The following is a 19,563-nucleotide window of genomic DNA, read 5'->3' as shown; positions in this document are numbered from 1 at the left end:
GGTCACCGCTGTGACAGGGTTCCGTTGTTCTTGACTGAACAAATAGCGCAGTCTACAACGGTGACCAACGGAAATCATTAGCTAGGTTTCCGTCACCATTGAGATCAATGGTGAGGGAAACTGAAGCTTAGGTTTCCATTTGCCTTTCTGTTGACTGGTTAACCCGATACAAACCTCCGACGGAACCCCTGAACGGAAGGGCAACGGTCATGTTGAAGGTGATGTGAAGGCTGGGAGACCCGGCAGCAGAGAAATCAAGTGTGTTCTGATACTTCATCTACCACATGTAACCTCCGTGATATTGGGGATGTGAGGAACTTTTCCTGGAGTCAGTGTGTTGAATTTTTATCCGGACTATACAGTGTGTAGCCCCACTGCATATAATCTTTATATTAGAATGTAAGGTGCCATGTTGGATTGGCAAATATTGTGGACTAATGGTAACTTGACTAATCTAATCTAATTTGACTGTTTTTCAGCATGATCTGCAGCTCAGGCCCAGTACATTATAAAATGTTGATATATAATGTGATGCCTATTCACATTCATTCTGTTTTGCCTTTTTAGGTTATCATTTTGAGGAAGTTGTTGACTGGCCTGGAGTAAACTTGAAAATAGGGCAGGTGTCCGGGCTAGCTCTGGATCCCGACAACAACTTGGTTATTTTTCACAGAGGTGACCATGTTTGGGATGGAAAGTAAGTAACTGCAAAAACAGAAAGTATGTTCAACAGTGAAAATACAACCGCTGGCTCCATTATTGTATAGACTTTATACATATATTGCATCTCGCATATATATGTAAGCGGAAAACTCGTAGCTGTCAATAATGCTCCAATGGTTTAACCCTAATGTTTCTGAAAAATAGGGTATTCTGGATTCACATAAAGCAGTTGTCTGAGATTAGAGAAAATGGTGTACACTTTTTCAGAAACATCGCCTCTTTTGGACATGTCTGGTATTTCAGCGGATTCCCATTCATCTGAGCTGCAGTACCAGACGAAAGCATATCATTAAAAGTTAAATTTTACTTTCATCTATGTAGTAGTTTGGGAATTAGGTTTCATTGTGCCTCAGGCACACTAGTTTTTTGGCAGTACCAGACACGGCTCATGGCCAAAATTGAAAAACCGGGTCCAAGCATGACTCTCAAATCTGCACCCCCTATATAACTGTAGCTGCCAACTTTATTCTCCTTTATCTGCTTTTCTAATGTTTAAAAAAAAAAAAAAAAGTGTCTAGACTAGAGTTCTAAAACTTTGACGTTTGCCCCCTCTGGTGTATAAATATAGAATTGCAGCAGTGGCCTTTCATATTACAAGCGTCAAGAGGGGAAACGTGTTACTCTTTGTACTATTAATGTAGAAGTACTGAATGTCATTTGGCAGTCTGGATGCCCTTCTTGAAGGTATAATATCACAAGCTACGTGTACTAGATTCTGGCGATAGGTCGTTGATCCGGGGGATCTATTCTGATTGTCATATTTGGAATCTGAAGGAATTTTGTGTTTTCCATGAAAACTCACACTTATATTTATCAAATGAGTTGCAAAATGACTAGAAAATATAGTCAAGACATTGACAAGGTTAGAAATAATGATTTTTATTTAAAATAATAATTTTCTCCTTCAAACTTTGCTTTCGTCAAAGAATGCTCCATTTGCAGCAATTACAGCATTGCAGACCTTTGGCATTCTAGCTGTTAATTTGCTGAGGTAATCGGGAGAAATTTCACCCCATGCTTCCAGAAGCCCCTCCCACAAGTTGCATTGGCTTGATGGGCCCTTCTTGCGTACCATACGGTCAAGCTGCTCCCACAACAGCTCTATGGGGTTGAGATCTGGTGACTGCGCTGGCCACTCCATTACAGATAGAATACCAGCTGCCTGCTTCTTCCCTAAATAGTTCTTGAATAATTTGGAGGTGTGCTTTGGGTCATTGTCCTGTTGTAGGATGAAATTGGCTCCAATCAAGCGCTGTCCACAGGGTATGGCATGGCGTTGCAAAATGGAGTGATAACCTTCCTTATTCAAAATCCCTTTTACCTTGTACAAATCTCCCACTTTACCAGCACCAAAGCAACCCCAGACCATCACATTACCTCCACCATGCTTGACGGATGGCGTCAGGCACTCTTCCAGCATCTTTTCAGTTGTTCTGCGTCTCGCAAATGTTCTTCTGTGTGATCCAAACACCTCAAACTTCGATTCGTCTGTCCATAACACTTTTTTCCAATCTTCCTCTGTCCAATGTCTGTGTGCTTTTGCCCATATTAATCTTTTCCTTTTATTAGCCAGTCTCAGATATGGTTTTTTCTTTGCCACTCTGCCCTGAAGGCCAGCATCCCAGAGTCGCCTCTTCACTGTAGACGTTAACACTGGCGTTTTGCGGGTACTATTTAATGAAGCTGCCAGTTGAGGACCTGTCAGGCGTCTATTTCTCAAACTAGAGACTCTAATGTACTTATCTTGTTGCTCAGTTGTGCAGCGGGGCCTCCCACTTCTCTTTCTACTCTGGTTAGAGCCTATTTGTGCTGTCCTCTGAAGGGAGTAGTACACACCGTTGTAGGAAATCTTCAGTTTCTTGGCAATTTCTCGTATGGAATACCCTTCATTTCTAAGAACAAGAATAGACTGTCGAGTTTCACATGAAAGCTCTCTTTTTCTAGCCATTTTGAGAGTTTAATCGAACCCACAAATGTAATGCTCCAGATTCTCAACTAGCTCAAAGGAAGGTCCGTTTTATAGCTCCTCTAAACAGCAAAACTGTTTACAGCGGTGCTAACATAATTGCACAAGGGTTTTCAAGTGTTTTCTAATCATCCATTAGCCTTCTAACACAGTTAGCAAACACAATGTACCATTAGAACACTGGAGTGATGGTTGCTGGAAATGGGCATCTATACACTGTGAGACCGTGACGGGTAAAGTCATTGAGGGAAGGTACATTTCCCCTAGAATCCTGTCATATGTATCCTAGGCTCCAGGGAATGAGTATTTTTTGCAATAGAAAGCTCTAGCTTTCCAATCTCGGCTTAAGGAAAAGTCGGAAAAAGGGCCTGGAGTTGGATTGGGGAAGAGCAGGGTGGGTTCCCCAATCCCTAGTCCATCTCTGTTTGTAGGACAAGGCTGCTGCTCAATTAGCTGCACCTGCAGCCTGTGTATAAAAAGGTGCAGACTCAGTGTGTTTCAGTCTCACCCCTGACTCAGACCGGAGACTACTAAGTCTGGAGTAGCCTGTAGTCTATGTGTTACTTTGTGTCCAGTGTCTGGTAGGAAGGCACTTGGTATAGTTAGATAATATCTTGTTTAGTTAGTGCTCAGACGAGCAGGATTTATTTTGTATTTTGCCTTGTTGTACAAGAGGCTGTTTCTTTGACAAGAATAAAACACAGGCAAAGCCCTGTTATGAACTTTAATGCACGGTGTCCCTGTCTCTGGCTACTAAGAAACCGCTGTACCAACTTCTCCTGATGCTAAACCCCCACAACACCTATGTAGATATTGCATTAAAAACCAGACGTTTGCAGCTAGAATAGTCATTTAGCACATTAACAATGTATAGCGTGTATTTCTGATTAATTTAATGTTATCTTCATTGAAAAAGACACTGCTTTTCTTTCAAAAAATAAGGAGATTTCTAAGTGACCCTAAACTTTTGAACGGTATATATATATATATATATATATATATATATATATACATACATACATATTGTCAAAGGTGTACGTAGCCTTTAAGTTTGATGGACCTGTCTTTTTTTCCACCTTGATATGTTACTGTATTGCTACAGATAATCCAAATTGCAGGATACTTTTTTATTTTTTGGTGTTTTTTTTTACTTTGTGTTTTCAGTTGTTTAATTTTGCTTATTTTGGTTACAGCTCATTTGACAGGAAGTTTGTTTATCAGCAAAGAGGAATTGGACCTATTGAAGAAAGCACCATACTTGTGGTTGATCCCAACAGCTCTGCAATTCTGCAGTCTACTGGCAAGAACCTGTACGTTGATGGTGATCTGTTCTTGTATAAATATAAAGCAGGAATCCTTCCACAGCAGTGAAATGTTGATTCCACTGTGAAGGCTGTTTGTAGGATCTGCGTCTAGAATGTGCTGAAAAATGCGCCAATTTCGTTTTAGACTAATTTAAGAACAGATGTTTGTGCCTTACCAAACACTCATAAGTGTCTAAAGAGGGGGTTGTAGCTTAGCGACAAAGGGGATGTGGCATAAAAAGTGCCAACATTTGCCAAACGAAAACTAAGCCAACCTAGAGTTGGTATAAGGAAGTGAAAAGTATCTAGTATGTCTAGCAAGATGCGCCAAATTTATTCGAAAGCATTCGCCACTGTGATAAATTTGCTGCATCTTTAGACTTTCTGGTCTAATGCTGTCTGAGATTTAGACAGTATTAGTACATCTGCCCCAATGTTCTCAAAACTGCGTTGTTCCTTGATAATCTCTATATGATTGTAAAAATATTCTGACCACATATGCCCTCTTCTGCAGCCATCTGTAACCACAGCATGTCCTTATATAGCAATTATCAATATTTTGACTTCATATGGGAGATGCAATATTTCCATCAATTGCCATGTAATGCCACCTGTATCTTGATAGGCACGATCATCGAGAGTCCGTAATATGTGAAAATTTTGATGTGATAAGAATTTTAACTGAAAATACAATGCATGTGTCTATTGGGTGGGCAGAGTTTCTAACGCTCCAGACTTTAACCAAATAGTAGCTGGATGAAAAACGTGCTGGGCCGCTACAAATATTTTACTGGGAATTGCATCTTACCGTTCACCAACATTTCCGGAAGGACTATTTTTGCATGACGATTTCCATGGAAATGCAGTATTCAAGGAACTGTTCAATATTGTAAATGAAAGCCGTCAGTGGTTTAGGAAAGCAACGTTCCCATTACTAGAACGGTGTTATTAGAACCCTGCTCTAAGATTGACCTATACATATCAATGTTGTTATAATTTCTGGATGTCTCCTCTATATTATCCATAACAATTTGAGCCAGGGTCCTTTATCTTGGTTCTCTGAGCTTTGTAGACTGATTTAATTCCTCATATATCACTTGTTTTACTAACACTCTGGTAAATTAAAGGGCTCCCCTCTGTAGGTTAGAGAACCCCAACAAAAATAATTTCTTTTGTTTTCAGAACTCTGAATATAATCTTGGACATATATTTTAAAGTACACCTCTCTCACATCCTAATTTTTCCTCTATTATATATTAGCCTTTTTTTTTTACCTCCCAATATATTTCTTTGTCTTTGTATGCTCCCGCAGACTGATATCTAAACCTCCACATCTGCTCTTTTTCTTATTCAGTCATCAGTTAGTTTAGCAAATTCCTAAAATTGATGTGTCCTGATTCCAGCTGCTTTCTTGACCCATTACAGCGGCGAATCTCTTGTTAAAATGTCTTTAATTGCATTGAAATGTATTAAATTATCTTTGTCTAGTCATTATTAATGAATTTTGAAATCCGTTATGTTCTTCGGCTATAATAAAAACAACATTTCTACCTGTTATATTGCAGATTTTATTTGCCCCATGGGTTAACAGTCGATATCGATGGCAACTATTGGGTCACTGATGTTGCTCTTCACCAGGTATAGTAGAACTGTATATATAATATTACAGCGGCAGCAGCACATTATTGGTGTGAATACTCATTATTAGTCATGTTGTTACAATTACCTGTGTGTCTGTGTCAGCCAATCTGTTTGTACTGAGAACCGGATATGCTCATACTGTGATATATATATATACGCCATCAGGGACAACGGCTTCAGGTGGAGAGTAAATTTGTATTATTTATATAGAATCATCAACTTCCATAGCTCTTTATATAGCACAATATTGGGGTAACACATTGTACCAATTACAAAAGGCAGTGTAGTACAGACATATGAAACAATTGCTTACGAAGTGCATTTGGTATGAGCACTGTCCATATGAGCTTACGATCTAAGGAATATGGGATAGAAGAGGTAGGTCCAAGACGTGTTATTACATTCATAAGGGATGGACTTGTATTAAGACAAGGAGCCAATGGAATATTTTTATTGGCCCAGCAGTAAGAACTTTAATAGACATCAACTGGTAGGACGTCTCCAAAGCTTAAAAAAAAAACATTTAATCTCTATATACCTTAGGTACTCTCATAATATACAACCTATATACCCATGAGGCTAAGTTCATACAGAGTTTTTTGACGTGGAAACCGAGCCAAAAAATACGTCAGACGGCCCGAAAATGCCTCCCGTTGATTTCAATGGGAGGCGGGGGCGTTTTTCTCCCACGAGCGGTAAAACCGCCTCGCGGGAGAAAGAAGCGACACGCCCTATCTTCGGGCGTTTCCGCCTCTGACCTGCCATTGACTTCAATGGGAGGCAGAGAAAGCGTAGTTTGCGGCGTTTTATGCCCGCGGCGCTCAATGGCCGCGGGCGAAAAACGCAGCGAAAATCGGCGTGCAGGGAGAGGAAAATCTGCCTTAAACTTCCAAACGGAATTTTGAGGCAGAAATTCCGCCTGCAAAATACTCTGTGTGAACATAGCCTTAGGATAAACACAAATATTGTTGTACAAAAGCAGGTTATTTGTTAACAGTTGAACCAACTGACATAAAATCACATATACACATGTAGGACATTTAAAAATGAGCGTGAAGGAGCGGACCAGGCAAAATAGTAATCACTTAGATCTACGTGGTAGCCATGTAAGGCATGCATACAAAATATCAGGTTTATATCCACATGTGGCCAAAATAAATAGGTCTCAACAAGACATGTCCATTGCATCAATGTTTTGCAGATAGCCAAACTGACTCGAGTTTGCCATGTGGATATACTGCCAGTCCCTCCTTTACCTCATCCTCCGTTGTGCGTGCCTTCTTTGGGTCTGGGAGAGAAAGCACGTAGCGAAATGTGCCTTGGAGGGTCAGGTCAACTTATGTTGTCATTGTATGTTGTACTATAACTAAGGAGATATTTCATGTAGTTTTATTTTTTTGTTTTTTTTCATTAAAGGTTTTCAAGCTTGGGCCTCATGGCACTCTCCTTTTAACCCTGGGGGAAGCTTTCCAACCAGGCAGTGACAAAAAACATTTCTGTCAGCCAACTGACGTTGCTGTGGATCCCATAACCGGCAACTTCTTTGTATCTGATGGGTATTGCAACAGTAGAATTCTACAGTATTCACCCCATGGGTTGTTCATCATGGAGTGGGGAGAAGGTAATAAAAGCTGGTCTCTGCCTAGAGTGGAGTGTTTGGAATACTTTCTGCCACTTTTGAGGAAATTAATACAATGAATGTCTTTTTCAGAACCATCTTTAAGGGTCGCTAAACCTGGTGAATTCCGTATTCCACATAGTCTAGCTATGATACCCGATCAAGGGCAGCTCTGTGTGGCTGACAGAGAGAATGGGCGAATTCAGTGTTTTCAAGCAGAAACGGGGCACTTTGTCAAAGAAATCAAACACAGAGAATTTGGATCAGAGGTTTTTGCCATCTCTTATGTTACAGGTAATTTATAGACATTTTTTATGTATTAATGATACATGAAAAAAAAATTATAGTAGGAAATATTTATTTTTGAACAAAAAAAGTATACATGTGTCAAGAGAAAAAAAAGTAAAGGTGCTGCCCCACAGTTCTCCCGACGCGTTTCCTCACCACTAGTTCATCAAGGAACAATGTGCAAAGAAATAGAATCAAGAAACAAATTAACCGTTGATTTGACCACCCAGGGTCTTACTTGCGAATACCGGGCACTTATGCATGGCATGGGTGTCAATGTGGTCAGTGTCCCACGTGCAGTGAAAAAAAACCTGGACTTGTCTAGAGAGAGGACGTCACTTGGCCACAGTGCATGTGCATTGTCTTTGATCGGGCCAAGGGAAAGCCCATCTAGTGCGAATGTGTATTTGTAATAAACGGCAGCTGACGGAAGGTTCTCTTGTTACGTATATGCCGTACGTCATCTCAGGGTTGATCCTGTCCCTTTTAATGTTTTTTTGAAGGGGTGCTTTTGTCTCTAGCAGTGTAGTTCTACAATCGGTAACAGGGAACCCCTTCATATAAGCATCCTTGCATACTACACAACCTCTCTCTAGATAAGTATAATAAGGCTGGATTCCCACGTAGCGTAAACGCTGCAGAATTTCCGCATAGGAATTCAGTGCGGAAAATCTGCAGCATTTACAGTAGCAGTAAATTGAATGACATTTGAACATATCTCATCCACGCGCAGCGGAAAAAAAATCTGCTTACAAAACGTTTATAAATTGACCTGGTTCTTTAATCTGCAGCATGTCCATTTATCCTGCGGAATTGATGCATTTTTGTTAGCGGTTTTCCCCATTAATTCAAAGGGGAGGTAAAACCCGCAATCGTAATTCTGGTGAAAAAAAAAAATTTTGTTTTTTTTTTGTTTAAATTGAATAAAAAAAGCCTATACTTACCTCCCTGGTGTTGTAATAGTGACGGCTCTTCTTCTTCCTGGCTGTTCTCTGTACAGCCCAGCCTTCTGGGATGATGTTACATCCCATGTGACTGCTGCAGCCAATCAGAGTCTGTAGCGGTCACATGAGCTGCAGCATCAGGATAGGAGGCCAGGCTGCACGGAGAACAGCGGGACGCGTCACTATGGTAACATCAGTGAGGTAAGTATTGACTATTTATCCAGCTCTGTTTTCCGCAGGGGCGATTCCAGACGTAAATCTGCACCAAAATTTAGTGTGTTTTTTCGGTCGGAATTCCTTGTGTGTTCTAGGTCGGATATGCTGCGAACTTTTAGACTGGCTCCCACGTGGCATAAACACTGCAGAATTTCTGCAACGGAATTCTGTGCAGAGAATCCGCAGCATTTACAGTAGTACAAAAGTAGACGAGATTTGAACAATTTATTCTGTGGCACTTGTGTTACGTTTTTTTTTTGTTTTTTGAATTTCCCCATTGTTCCCCAAAACATGCAACAAATAGCAAAAATTGCAAATCTGAAAAAAACCCAGAAACCTTTTTTGTGTTTTGAAAGTAAATTAAAAAGTAAATACATACCCCCCTAGAATTGTCATAGCGTCGACTGCCTTTATTCCCAGCTGTTCTCCGTTTGGCCCGGCCTCCTGGAATAACGTTTCATCCCATGTGACTGATGCAGAGGTCACATGGGCTGCAGCAACATCCCAGGAGGCCGGGCTGCACAGAGAAAAGAGGGATCTGTCACTATGGCAACGCCAGTGAGGTAAGTATCAGCTTTTTGTTTTTCACAGCGGCGATTCCGAAAATCTGCACTGCAATTTGGTGTGGGTTCTATGTCGAATACGCTGAGTACTTTTGCTCAGCGTATCCGACCTATGGGTACATACCCTTTAAAGTTATGTTTTAAATGGTTTTCCATTTTCAGTGATCGTGTAATGTTTTGTTGCAAACCGATAAAGTTGTAGAATTTCCATTTTGTGACCATGTATTCCATTTGTGTTTTAGGTGGAATATTATTTGCAGTCAATGGCAAGTCCTATTGGGATTCTGTGCCTGTGCAAGGCTTTGTGATGAACTTTTCAACTGGAGAGATCCTAAGCACGTTTGTCCCAGTTAGAAAGGTAACATGCTTTCCTGATCCTTTATTGTTACGTAGGATGTTTGGAGTAGACATGTCGATTTCTGACTTGCTTCCTAGTTTTATTTGTGATATCTTGGTCTTACGTTCCCGTTTGTATTGCAGAGTTTTGAAATGCCTCATGACATTGTCGCTTCAGACGATGGGGCTGTTTTTGTTGGAGATGCTCACGCCAAAACGGTGTGGAAATTCTCTCTCTCGGAAAGTGAGTTGTGAAGCATTCCATTGTTATTTTATTGTTTTGGATTAGCCAGTGCTTTGACACACTGAACAATTTACATTATAGCACGTAAATTTACCCTTACAATTCACATTTTCTCCTGCAATTTAAAAGCACAATGGCGGGTTAGTTGGCCTATTAAGAAATTGACCTTCATTCCTAAATGTGCATATTTGTCTAGATTGCAAGTCCTAGTGTGGCCTGTGTGTATATCCTCTGCACAGTTTCAGTAATATTTTTTCATAGCATCTATCACACACTTTTTTTTGGCGCTGATTTTGACGCAGAAACCGCGTCGGAATCCGTGCCAAGAAACGTCCAAAATTGCCTCTCACTTATTTCTATGGGAGGCAGAGGTGGCTTTTAGCCACTTGCGGGGGATAATAACGCCCTGTTCCGCCTCTGAATTCCCATTGAAATTGGGGGCATTTTTTGCACGTGGTCCTCAATGGACTTTTTCTGTCTGCAATATACTCCGTGTGAACTAGGCCTTAGATAAAAGGGAAGGAATAATACTACCTAGCTGCACAGCCACTCATTGCATGAGCTTCTAGATGAATGGGAAATAATATTGAATTGACAGATGTGTCCTGTCCCTTAGATACTGAATTGAGAAATCTTATTGCTGATTCACTACCTTCCCATCTATATACTGCAAAGTGCATCCCATCAAGGTGGCTTCTAAAAGCTTATACAATCCGTATAAGCAAATGAATATCCATCCTTCCACACTATTTTTATGTAAATCAGTTAAAAATCCTGTGCTGATTTAACCCCTTCAGGACTGAGCCTGTTTTGGCCTTGAGGACGAAGCCAATTTTTTTCAAATCTGACGTGTCGCTTTATGTGGTAATAACTTGGCAATGCTTTTACCTATCAAAGTCAGATTGTTTTCTCGTGTCATATTGTACTTTGTTAGTGAAAAAATTTGCTCGATAAATTCAATATTTATTTGTGAAAAACACCAAAATTTAGAGAAAATTTGCAAAAATTTGCATTTTTCTACATTTAAATTTATCTGCATGTAAGACAGATAGTAATACCACACAAAATAGTTACTATTTCACATTTTCCATATGTTTGCATCGTTTTTTGAACATCCTTTTGTTTTTCTAGGATGTTACAAGGCTTAGAACTTAAGCAGCAATTTCTCATATTTTCAAGAAAATTTCAAAAGGTTATTTTTTCAGAGACCAGTTCAGTTCTGAAGCGGCTTTGAGGGCCTTATATATTCGAAAGTCCCCATAAATCACCCCATGTTGAAAACTAGACCCCTCAAAGTATTCAAAACAGCATTCAGAAAGTGCTTTAGGCGTTTCATAGAAATTAAAGCAAAGATGAGGTGAAATGTACACATTTTTATTTTTTTGCCGAAATTAATTTGTAATAAAAAAAAATTTGAAACAGAAGGTTTTCCACGAGAAATGCAACTCAATATTTATTACCCAGATTCTGTAGTTTTTAGAAATATCCCAAATGTGGCCCTAGTGCGCTAATGGACTGAAACACAGGCCTCAGAAGTAAAGCGGCACCTTGTGGATTTTGGGGCCTCCTTTTTTTTAGAATATATTTTAGGCACCATGTCCGGTTTGAAGAGGTCTTGTGGTGCTAAAACAGTAAACAAAACAAAGTGACCCTATTTTGGAAACTACACCCCTCAAGGAATTTATCTGAGGGTATAGTTAGCATTTTTACCCCACAGTTTTTTTGCTAAATTTATTTGAATTGGTCTGTCAAGATGAAAATCTACTTTTTTTTCTGAAAAACGTAGAAATTTTACAAGGAATAAAGGAGAAAAAGCACCCCAACATTTGTAACGCAATTTCTCCAGATTACGGCAATACCCCATATGTGGTAATAAACTGATGTTTGGACCGACAGCAGGGGCTAGCTTTTGGAGCTCAAATTTAGCTGAAATAGTTTTCGGGTGTCATGTCGCATTTGCAACACCCCTGATAGACCAAAACCGTGGAAACACCCCATTTGGGAGACTACACCACTTAAGGAGTCTATCTAGGCTTATAGTGAGCATTTAGACCCCACAGGTCTTTTGCAGAATTTATTAGAATTAGGCCGTGAAAATTAATATCAACATTATTTCCACTAAAATGTTGAATTTTTTAATTTTGACAAAGGATAAAGGAGGTAAAAGCACCCCAACATTTGTAAAGCAATTTCTCCCAAGTAAGGATATACCCCACATGTGGTCATAAATGTCTTTTTTATTAGAAGTTAATTAACCCTTTCCGGACTGATCCATTTTTTGCTTTTTTTTTTAAGGTTTTCCATCCCCGCTTTCCAAGAGCCATAACTTTTTTATTTTTCCGTCAATAGAGTGGTGTGAGGGCTTATTTCTTGTGGGAGGAGTTGTTGTTTCTATTGACATCTATTGACGTCTTCAGCCACGATACCCCGATACCCCTGAAGACGCTGCATCTGCAGTGAAACATGGGGGGGGGGGGCTTCTTTGAAATTTTAACTTGTTGCTGCTGATCCTTGATACTGATACTGACTCTGACTCTTGTTAAAGTGCAGCGTGCTGCAGCCGCTGGCACTTTACATTTTGTTACTGGCACACATTGCATTATGCTGGTTACTATCAGCAGTGAACATTAATTTTTAATTTCTATGTAGTGTGTCTTTTGCTCTAATAGCCTAATAAAAATTTGTTATTTTACCTTGCTTGTAGTTGTTAAAAAGGGCCTTTGCCGGAAATTCAAAGGAAACCCATCACTAGATTTTAGGGCAATAAACCACTCGCATGTTATACATGCCCTAAGCAAGCCCCTCTCAAAAGTGTTAGGCCTCATGCACACGACCGTAGCCATGTGAACGTCCGTGATTTCCGGGTCAGCCAGCCACGGAGTGACACGCCGTGAGCCGTCCGCAAATCGTGGGCTGTGCACATGGCCGCGGCCATTATTTTCAATGAGCCCGGACCATGGTCGTGTGCATGGCCCCATAGGAATGAATGGGGCCACAATTCTCCCGTGTATTTTCGGGGGAATTGCGGCCGCAAAAGCACGTTCATGTGCATGGGGCCTTAGTTTTAGCATTTTGTCTAAAAAGAAATTATGATATAGCGTGTTGTGTATGTTAATTACCAGAGAAAAATTCTGAGATGAGACCAGGTGTACTGTGCTCGGCTTCCTCTGAGCATGTTCAGGATGCGGTTGGACTCATCTTAAAGGTTATGTGCACCTTTGACTTTTTTTAATTTGTTTTTAAATTGTGCATCAGTGTGAATGGTGTAACATCCTAAATAAGTTTTATTAAAAATTATATTTACTTTTTGAGATACATCTGCTTTGTATCCTGTGTACAGAGAAGCTGTATCTTTCATTGAATCCTGTATCCGTCAGGTCCGCAGGACTGACGGGTTCAATTTCAGCGGGTCCTGTGTATCTGACACGCGGGATCGAGCTGTTACGGATCATGTCTAAGTTCATAACTTAGATGTGATCGATTTACAGGTGGATCCGCTGTCACTGAACCTCGCAGTCCCGCGGACCTTACGGACTCAGGCCTTAGCAAACTATACATCTGCTCTGTATACAGAATACAAAGCAGCTGTGTCTCAGAGTATAACGTTTTTAATAAACCAATCACAGTGATGCACAATTTTATTTAAAATAAAAATAAAAATGTGAAGGTGTATGTAGCATTTAAGACTCTTCTCTGATAATTTACATAGAGTGACAGCTGTATTATAACTACTTTTCAAACGTAATGCTAAAACACAGTTATGAGAGGGGCATGTTTAGGATGCTAAACCCCAGCAGTATAACGATACGCTGGTGCCCGAAAATCTAGTAACCTGTTCCCGCTCAATCACGTAACTATACTTCGGAATCGGCGATGCTGTGCGGAATAAACTGTCACCATTGCAAGTAACATGGTGACAGGGAGAAGATCGCTGCAGTAGGTGACAACAGCTGTTCGCCGGCACAGGACCATGGAGTTCGATCCCGTGAAATCGATCACAGCTCAGTATCACATAAGAGGCTGGATAAACTGTCATCACTGGCTCTGACAAGATCATTTCTGTCAGTGTGTAGTTACAGAAAGCCTTGTTCGAAAGTGCATTGTAAAAAAGTGAATAAAGATCCCCCAGATCTCCCCTGCCCCAGGAAGAAGAGCACAGTAATTTCATAATAATCTCCAGATCACCAACCTATTGCCCCAGTGAAGAAAATAACAATCCCATCAGATTACTCCCTCACTGCCCAGTGAGAGCAAATTGAGCCGAGTCAGTGTCCAGTACGATCCCCAAGACCGCCACCCTTCACTTTTGCCGTGACACCTACAGAGACCCCTGACAGTTTTACGAATTCAAGTGATCCAGCCAGTCCCATCCCGCTCCTATATGTTTGGGAGCACCAGGTTTTTTTTCTAGTTCATAAAAAAAATATATATATATATTTTAAAAATATTAAAGGAACGTTTTTTTTATATAAAAAAAATAAATTTGTAGGGACAGTTATATTTTAGGGCTACGATTAAAAAAATTAAATATATATATATATATATATATATATATATATATATATATATATATATATATATATATATACACTACACACTACCGTTCAAAAGTTTGGGGTCACCCAGACAATTTTGTGTTTTCCATGAAAACTCACACTTATATTTATCAAATGAGTTGCAAAATGACTAGAAATATAGTCAAGACATTGACAAGGTTAGAAATAATGATTTTTATTTGAAATAATAATTTTCTCCTTCAAACTTTGCTTTCGTCAAAGAATGCTCCATTTGCAGCAATTACAGCATTGCAGACCTTTGGCATTCTAGCTGTTAATTTGCTGAGGTAATCGGGAGAAATTTCACCCCATGCTTCCAGAAGCCCCTCCCACAAGTTGGATTGGCTTGATGGGCACTTCTTGCGTACCATACGGTAAAGCTGCTTCCACAACAGCTCTATGGGGTTGAGATCTGGTGACTGCGCTGGCCACTCCATTACAGATAGAATACCAGCTGCCTGCTTCTTCCCTAAATAGTTCTTGCATAATTTGGAGGTGTGCTTGGGTCATTGTCCTGTTGTAGGATGAAATTGGCTCCAATCAAGCGCTGTCCAGAGGGTATGGCATGGCGTTGCAAAATGGAGTGATAGCCTTCATTATTCAAAATCCCTTTTACCTTGTACAAATCTCCCACTTTACCAGCACCATAGCAACCCCAGACCATCACATTACCTCCACCATGCTTGACAGATGGCGTCAGGCACTCTTCCAGCATCTTTTCAGTTGTTCTGCATCTCACAAATGTTCTTCTGTGTGATCCAAACACCTCAAACTTCGATTCATCTGTCCATAACACTTTTTTCCAATCTTCATCTATCCAATGTCTGTGTGCTTTTGCCCATATTAATCTTTTCCTTTTATTAGCCAGTCTCAGATATGGCTTTTTCTTTGCCACTCTGCCCTGAAGGCCAGCATCCCGGAGTCGCCTCTTCACTGTAGACGTTGACACTGGCGTTTTGCGGGTACTATTTAATGAAGCTGCCAGTTGAGGACCTGTGAGGCGTCTATTTCTCAAACTAGAGACTCTAATGTACTTGTCTTGTTGCTCAGTTGTGCAGCGGGGCCTCCCACTTCTCTTTCTACTCTGGTTAGAGCCTGTGTGTGCTGTCCTCTGAAGGGAGTAGTACACACCGTTGTAGGAAATCTTCAGTTTCTTGGCAATTTCTCGCATGGAATATCCTTCATTTCTAAGAACAAGAATAGACTGTCGAGTTTCACATGAAAGCTCTCTTTTTCTAGCCATTTTGAGAGTTTAATCGAACCCACAAATGTAATGCTCCAAATTCTCAACTAGCTCAAAGGAAGGTCAGTTTTATAGCTCCTCTAAACAGCAAAACTGTTTACAGCGGTGCTAACATAATTGCACAAGGGTTTTCAAGTGTTTTCTAATCATCCATTAGCCTTCTAACACAGTTAGCAAACACAATGTACCATTAGAACACTGGAGTGATGGTTGCTGGAAACGGGCCTCTATACACCTATGTAGATATTGCATTAAAAACCAGACGTTTGCAGCTAGAATAGTCATTTAGCACATTAACAATGTATAGAGTGTATTTCTGATTAATTTAATGTTATCTTCATTAAAAACAACTGTGCTTTTCTTGCAAAAATAAGGAAATTTCTAAGTGACCATAAACTTTTGAACGGTAGTGTATATATTTATACATACGTGCGTGCGTGCATGCGTGTGTGTGTGTGTATGATTATATCAGTTACGTTGTAGTATATGTTACTGCAATATGGCGCAGAAACTTTGTAGCCCAGAGGAGGCATGTGCTATGTTGTGCTCTGATACAGACTTTGCTAGCGGTGATTAAATGTAGTTCGTGCGAACATCAGCAAATCAGTAGCGCAGAAGAGTTGCTGGTTCTGACCTGCCCGATGATAGGGAGGCAATATGGACACCCGCTTACAATTATACACCCCAGGTTCCTGACTTTACTGCTTCCTCGGATATCTAAGTGGAGACAACGGGGTTCGGAGAATTCGATTTTCTTCTAATTAATATTTTTTTCGTTGAATGTATAAATTCAATGGGCGAACAGACAAATTTATAAGAGGAGCAATTTCTCGTCCGCAATCCTGTGTCCTACTTTATCAAAGTCCAAATTTGGACCCCCCACAAACCCGGAAGAGCTTTACCAATTTTGGGGCCTGTTACTAAATATGAGCCCCATAAAGAAACCCAGCATTAGGGACTACTGGTCCTCTGATGTCTTATATAATATCCCCCCCCTTACCACCACTATTATGAGCAGTAAAAATTTGAGGCCATCCTCAAATTCCTGCACTATATGGATAATACCCGCTGCCCACCCTCCAATGATCCAAATTATGACCGGTTATATAAAATTAGGTCTATCAAACATTTTAATTGTATTTATACACCATTCATTTAACAAATTGGCCATTCTAAATAGATTTTTGAAGCAGAGTTATTTTACTTTCACATATTTTTTCCTACTTAGTAAAAAAAAAAAATTTTAAATAACAAACCTAGAAATTCTTACTATACCCTACAAAAATACCTAAAGCTGTATCACGTTATAATTAGCCACACCAAATTAAAATATTTTTGAAAACCCCGAACAAAATTCTCACTATACCCCTAGATGAATACATTGTAGGGTATAGTTTTCAAAATAAGGTCAGTTGGAATCCCTAAAATAGCATACTTGTGAAAAAAGGCAATTTTTTATTTGAAGGCATCATTTGATCTATTGAATACGCACACTGATAGAATATTCCGTTCCGTAAATTAACAATTTTACTGCCTGAAAATAGAACGATTAAAATATTGGTTTATTAAATTGTTTCATTAAAATGAGCCATCTTAGCCCTAAGTACAATGTAAACAGGCTCAGATGAGGTGGTCAGTAATAAGGAGAGGTGTGCTGATGTGATAGTATAGTTGCAAACACCAGGCACCGCCTCACCCCTAACGATATATTCTACTGACACACCTCACTGAATGACAGACAATCCAACGCGTTTCAGTGCCACATAAATAAGTGACACATCATCAGGGATTATCAATTCGTTCGGTATAGTGTATTGTTTCACTGTTAATTCAGCCGGCTAGCACAATTGTGTGCTTGTTAGACCTTGTGTGCGGCCAATGCATTAGTGTCGTACACGCGCCGGGAGGTCTAACAAGCACTTAGGGCTAAGATGGCTCATTTTAATGAAACAATTTAATAAACCAATATTTTAATCGTTCTATTTTCAGGCAGTAAAATTAACATCATTTGATATAAACTTAATATTCCTAGAATATATTTTTTTTTATATAATTTTACGGAGTTTGCCTATTATAACAATGTCCTGCCATATAAAGCTATTCTATTAATTCTGTTAAAACTGTTTGATAATATGGGCATGGTTCTTTATATTTGGAGGCTACTTAATTCACAAGATATTCACAATATCTTGGGGATTAGTGGTTCTTTACGGTCCATATGGATGGTGTTGGACACTGCCCTTTTATATATTCTTTAGGTGATTGGTTGTTTAGCAGTTCTTACCTTGCCAGGCAGGGATCTGTAATGGTGTGCCAATGTCCCTTGCCGCATTCGTCCCGGATATAGGGATTGATTGGGCTAAAGAGACGTTGTACCACCAGTCCCTTTGAATTAAGAATTTACTTTATAAAGCCCTGTTCTTTCATCCTGTGAACATGCTCAAGTTCCAAACTTTTATTTTCTCCAGCTCTGAAATATATTGCCCTTTAGTCCAATACTGTTTTAATTCTAATTCTCCCTGCTTTAACTGTTCTTAACAGCTATGGACTGACACATTTGTTGGTCCGCTGCTTTGTTTGCACGACCTAGTCCTATTCACTGCCAAATGCAATATTACGGAGATGTCTCTCTATAAGTGCAAACTGTCGCTCCTCTTCAGTTTGATTTAAAAAATTTGTTAGAGATTACAAGTATGCATAATTTTTCTTAAAATCGGATCAACAGAGTAATTCATTTTTAGGTGCACTTCTATGGGTTAATAAGCAGTAAAGGGCAACTGTGCCCCAAAAATAATAGATATGATGAAAAAATTACCACCTAAATCCCATGACTCCTGCTATGATAACCTAGTGGTCCAAACACTCATTACGCCACTAGATAAATACCTTTGGGGTGTAGTTTTCAAAATGGGGTCACTTTTGAGGGTGTCACATCAATCTGCAGCTCAAATCCTTTGCAGGCATGGAGTGGGGCCTATAAGTCATTCAAGCTAAAGTTATGTCCTAAAAAGCTAAAGGGTGCACGTTAGTTTTAGGGCTACACTGTGGGTATGCAGCAGATTACAGCCTAAGTGGGGGTATTTCTGAACACAGAAGAAACTGGACAATAAATGTTGGGGGGTGTTTCCTCAGTTTTATGTTCTATGTATGAAAAATATGTCCTATAAATTATGCATTTGTGGATTTTTATTTTTATTTTTCACACTACATTACATTCATTCAAAAATCATGTGCTCACAAAACGCAATACACCCCCCATTGAACAGCTTGGGGGCTGTAGTCTTTAAAATGGTGTCACTTTTGGGAGGTCCCTTACATTCTAGAACAATTTAGCCTCTGCAAACCTTGCTTGGCGCATGAAAACAAAGTGTTCTTCAAAATACATTTTTAAGCTGTGCTGGGGGAGAGAATTCTAGCTGGGGTGGCGGAGTATTTAAACTAGGGCTGAGGAGGGAGGTCAATGTAGAAAAAAAAGGGGTAGCCAGGTTAGAGAGGGGTCAGACTATATTGGTGGGGGGAGAAACAGAATGTGGGGAGAGGACTAGACAACAAGATAAGGAGATCCTTTCGTTACAAAACATCAGTGTAAATAAAATGGCCCGATTAATGTCAAATCACATTTCTGATAATAAAAGTGAAAAACTGACAGGCAAGTTAAAGTGTATGTTCACAAATGCCAGAAGTCTAGCAAGCAAAATGGGGGAGCTGGAGGCCTTGATACTGGAAGAAAATATAGATATAGTTGGTGTTGCTGAAACATGGCTGGACTCTTCACATGACTGGGCTGTAAATCTACAGGGTTTTACACTTTTTCGGAAAGACAGGACAAATAGGAAAGGTGGTGGTGTATGTCTGTATGTGAGAAATGATATGAAGGCGAGTGTGAAAGAGCCAATAGTGGGTGAATACTGTGAGGAGGTT

The 19,563-nt window shown here is 39.8% G+C and overlaps 1 protein-coding gene across 8 annotated transcripts in view; it reads left to right on the top strand.

The window, feature by feature from the left end:
* Positions 1–19,563, top strand: part of PAM (peptidylglycine alpha-amidating monooxygenase) — a 223,999-nt gene that overhangs the window by 190,803 nt on the left and 13,633 nt on the right. For all 8 annotated transcript variants that reach the window (XM_075836954.1, XM_075836992.1, XM_075836985.1 and 5 more), the window contains 7 exons: positions 568–697; positions 3,883–3,999; positions 5,559–5,631; positions 7,051–7,255; positions 7,346–7,546; positions 9,506–9,621; positions 9,744–9,843. In XM_075836954.1, the coding sequence (XP_075693069.1) occupies positions 568–697; positions 3,883–3,999; positions 5,559–5,631; positions 7,051–7,255; positions 7,346–7,546; positions 9,506–9,621; positions 9,744–9,843 (942 nt within the window). The remainder of the gene's footprint in view (positions 1–567; positions 698–3,882; positions 4,000–5,558; positions 5,632–7,050; positions 7,256–7,345; positions 7,547–9,505; positions 9,622–9,743; positions 9,844–19,563) is intronic.

Source organism: Rhinoderma darwinii, chromosome 1 (genome assembly GCF_050947455.1).
Source record: "Rhinoderma darwinii isolate aRhiDar2 chromosome 1, aRhiDar2.hap1, whole genome shotgun sequence".
NCBI classification, from domain to species: domain Eukaryota; kingdom Metazoa; phylum Chordata; class Amphibia; order Anura; family Rhinodermatidae; genus Rhinoderma; species Rhinoderma darwinii.
The sequence above is the reverse complement of the archived record's forward strand: the minus strand, read 5'-3'. Positions and strand labels throughout refer to the sequence as shown.